The 3,753-nt window shown below is 51.5% G+C and overlaps 1 protein-coding gene across 1 annotated transcript; it reads left to right on the top strand.

Moving 5' to 3' along the window:
- Positions 1 to 598: 598 nt before the first annotated feature.
- On the top strand, positions 599 to 3,136 carry LOC117625500. The gene is made up of 2 exons (XM_034357046.1): positions 599 to 2,335; positions 2,630 to 3,136. Exons 1-2 carry the CDS (start codon positions 599 to 601, stop codon positions 3,134 to 3,136), a joined length of 2,244 nt encoding a protein of 747 aa, XP_034212937.1.
- Positions 3,137 to 3,753: the final 617 nt, after the last annotated feature.

Raw genomic sequence — 3,753 nt, forward strand, 5'->3', positions numbered from 1 at the left:
CATGGTCTTACGAGGACATGCCCGGCATCGCCCCGGACGTGATTAGCCATAAACTCACCATCTCCTCCGCCTATAAGCCCGTAAGGCAGAAGCGCCGATCATACGATGCCGAACGGTATGAGGCGATGCGCACGGAAGTCGAGAAACTTCAAACCATCGGTTTCATCCGGGAAGCAACGTATCCGGTATGGCTTGCAACTCCGTCATGGTAAGAAAGTCCACGGGCGGGTGGCGGATGTGCCAAGACTATACCGACCTCAACAAGGCCTGCCCGAAGGACAGCTTTCCGTTACCACGGATAGACCAGCTCGTGGACGCCACTGCCGGCCACGAACTGCTGAGCTTTATGGATGCCTACTCCGGCTATAACCAGATATTCATGCACCCTCCCGACAGCGAACATACCGCATTCATAACGGACAAAGGGTTGTACTGTTATAATGTCATGCCGTTCGGTCTGAAGAACGCGGGGGCAACTTATCAAAGGCTCGTCAACAAAATCTTCGCCGGTTACATCGGCAACATCATGGAGGTTTATGTTGACGACATGTTGGTAAAAAGCAGAACTGCCGAAGATCACCTGCAGAACTTATCGATCATGTTCGGCATACTCAAAGAGTACAGGATGAGGCTGAACCCGAAGAAATGCGCCTTCGGTGTATCTTCCGGGAAATTCCTCGGATTCATGATCAGTCAGAGGGGGATTGAGGCGAATCCCGAGAAAATAAAGGCAATCATCGATATGGAGAGGCCGAAGACGACGAAGGACATTCAGAGCCTTACCGGACGCGTGGCCGCCCTGACCCGCTTCATATCGAAGGCTACCGATAAATGTGTACCGTTCTTCAAAGCCTTGAAAGGGGGCAAACGGGATATCACATGGACTGCCGAATGTGATAACGCATTTCAAGCCCTGAAGAACTACATGAGCAAAGCCCCCCTTTTGTCAAAACCGCTGCCTGGGGAAATTCTCTACCTCTACCTCTCGGTATCCGGAACTGCCGTCAGCTCGGTACTAATTCGGAAACCAGAGAAGGCAGAATTACCAATCTTCTATGTCAGCAAGGCACTCCAGAGTGCGGAACTTCGGTATCCACCATTAGAGCAGCTGGCTCTAGCCCTTGTTGTCTCGGCACGAAGACTTCGGCCATACTTCCAGGCACACGGGATCAAAGTCCTGACCAACCAACCCCTCCGGCAAGTCCTCCAAAAACCAGAAATTTCGGGCCGATTGATCAAATGGGCGATCGAACTCGGGGAATTCGACATACAGTTCGTTCCGAGGCCCGCGGAGAAGGGCCAGGCTGTTGCCGATTTTATCTCCGAGCTTACCCCAGCAACAGTACAACCGACATCTGAGGCAATTACCGAGACCATCTTGCCGGATCAACCAGGCGCCGAACGCCTCGACACATCAACTCCCGTCTGGGGTTTGCACGTCGATGGCTCGGCAAACCAGCAAGGATGCGGAGCGGGCTTGGTGCTGACAACACCGGACGGACAGAAGATCGAATACGCCCTCCGATTCGACTTCCGGACCTCCAACAATGAAGCGGAATACGAAGCCCTCTTGGCCGGCCTTCGGTTAGCCAAGAGCATGAATGCAAAGCAAATCCGAATTCACAGCGACTCCCAGCTCATTGTGAACCAGGTAACGGCAGACTTCGCCGCCAAGGATGCCTCCATGTACGCCTACCTTTCAACCGCCCATCAGCTACTCCGAAGTTTCCAAGCATACGAGATCAAACAGATCCCCAGAGGCGAAAACAGCCATGCCGATGCTTTGGCAAGACTCGCTTCGGCGATAAACGACAAAGTCGGAAGAAAGGTACCAGTGGAGATCCTTGCCCAACCGAGCACGGTAACCTCCGAAGCGTGTGCCGTACGGTATGAGGATACATGGATGTCTCCCATCTACTTATACCTGACGAACGGCACCCTTCCTGAGGATAAAGCCCAGGCCCGGAAGCTGAGATACCGATCAGCAAGATACACAGTTATCAACGATGTACTCTACAAGCGCGGCTACACTACCCCGTATCTCAAATGCCTCACGGCAGAGCAAGGGGAGTACATCCTTCGGGAGATTCACAGCGGTGTGTGTGGCGACCATTCCGGGTCCCGATCTCTCGCCTACAAAGTCTTTCGGCAGGGATACTTTTGGCCAACCATGCATCAGGACGCCAATACACTGGTGAAGAGGTGTGACAAATGCCAGCGCTTCGGTAATGTCCCACATATCCCTGCCGAACCCCTCACGCCGATTGTAAGTCCTTGGCCTTTCGCACAATGGGGACTGGACCTGATTGGCCCAATGCCGCAAGGCAAGGGGCAGGTAAAATATGCAGTGGTTGCCGTTGACTACTTCACCAAATGGGTAGAAGCCGAACCTCTTGCAACCATAACGGCAGCAAAGATTGAAGATTTCGTCTGGACTCACATATGTTGCCGATTCGGTATCCCATATGCTATCATTACCGATAACGGCAGGCAATTCGATTCGGAACTCTTCAGGCAATTTTGCACCCGTTTGAAAATCAACTTGTTTTTTGCATCGCCGGCCCATCCCCAGTCGAACGGTCAGGTCGAAGCAATAAACAAAATAGTGAAGAAACTGCTGAAACGGCAGTTGGACAAGGCAAAGGGAGCCTGGCCGGAAAAGCTTCCCGAAGCACTGTGGGCCATTCGAACGTCTTACCGAACGTCCACTGGAGAAACCCCTTTTTCTATGGCCTTTGGATCGGAAGCAGTGGTACCCGTGGAAATCGGCGAACCTTCCTACCGAACGGAATCCTTCGCACCGAAGGAGAACGAGGAGGCCATGTCTCTAAGCCTTGATCTACTCGAGGAGCACCGAGCACAGGCCAACCTTCGGAATGAAGCCTACAAACAGCGTGTGTCTCGGTATTACGACTCTAGGGTCAGACCCCGCTCTTTCCGAATCGGGGACTGGGTCATGCGCAAGGTGTCGCTTGCGACGAAGGATACCACGGAAGGAACCCTCGGACCTTCCTGGGAAGGACCTTATGAAGTCATCGGTATCCTTCGCTCGGGAACCTACCGATTGAGAGGCTCCAACGGCAAGGCCCTCGGCCATCCTTGGAACGTAGAACATCTCAAGTACTACTACAAGTGACCTAGCCTACGGCAGGTTGGAACTGTAATTACTCGATGTATTTATTTTATTGGAATTAATAGAAAGCCCTCGGCACTATTACTTAAGCCTTCCTTTGATTATCATTTTTGCCCACGGCAACTAAATGTTAACATCCCACGGCTTCTATACTAGCCTACGGCAACGAATGACTGTTCAAATCTTACCCTACAGATCCCTTCGGGACTTGTCAAAATTCAATAACGTCCTTATTAGCCTACGGCAATAAGTAACTTTAGACCAGCAGTTAGCCTACGACAACTAGCAGTTATAATTTTCGAAAATTGATTCTAAATGATCTACCGGCAATTAGCCCACGGCAATTAGCAATTATAAGATTTGGACAATTGATGGTTGAATTAAAAAAAAAAAAAAGCATAAATTTGAATTAGAAGATGCCCTCGGCATCAATGTGTTCGGGACAAACAGAAAATGAAAGCTAAGCTATTACAAAGATGCAAAAAAGAACGCCCTCAAGCGGCAGCTTCGTCTCCGGCAGCAGCCTCGGCAGACCCGGGCCCCTCAGCAGCCTCCTCCCCATCGTAGTTCTCGATCATTTCCTCTGTTAGTCCTTCGGGAAGGGGAGGGGGATCGGCAGC

Source organism: Prunus dulcis, chromosome 4 (assembly GCF_902201215.1).
Source record: "Prunus dulcis chromosome 4, ALMONDv2, whole genome shotgun sequence".
In the NCBI taxonomy this organism is placed as follows: Eukaryota; Viridiplantae; Streptophyta; class Magnoliopsida; order Rosales; family Rosaceae; genus Prunus; species Prunus dulcis.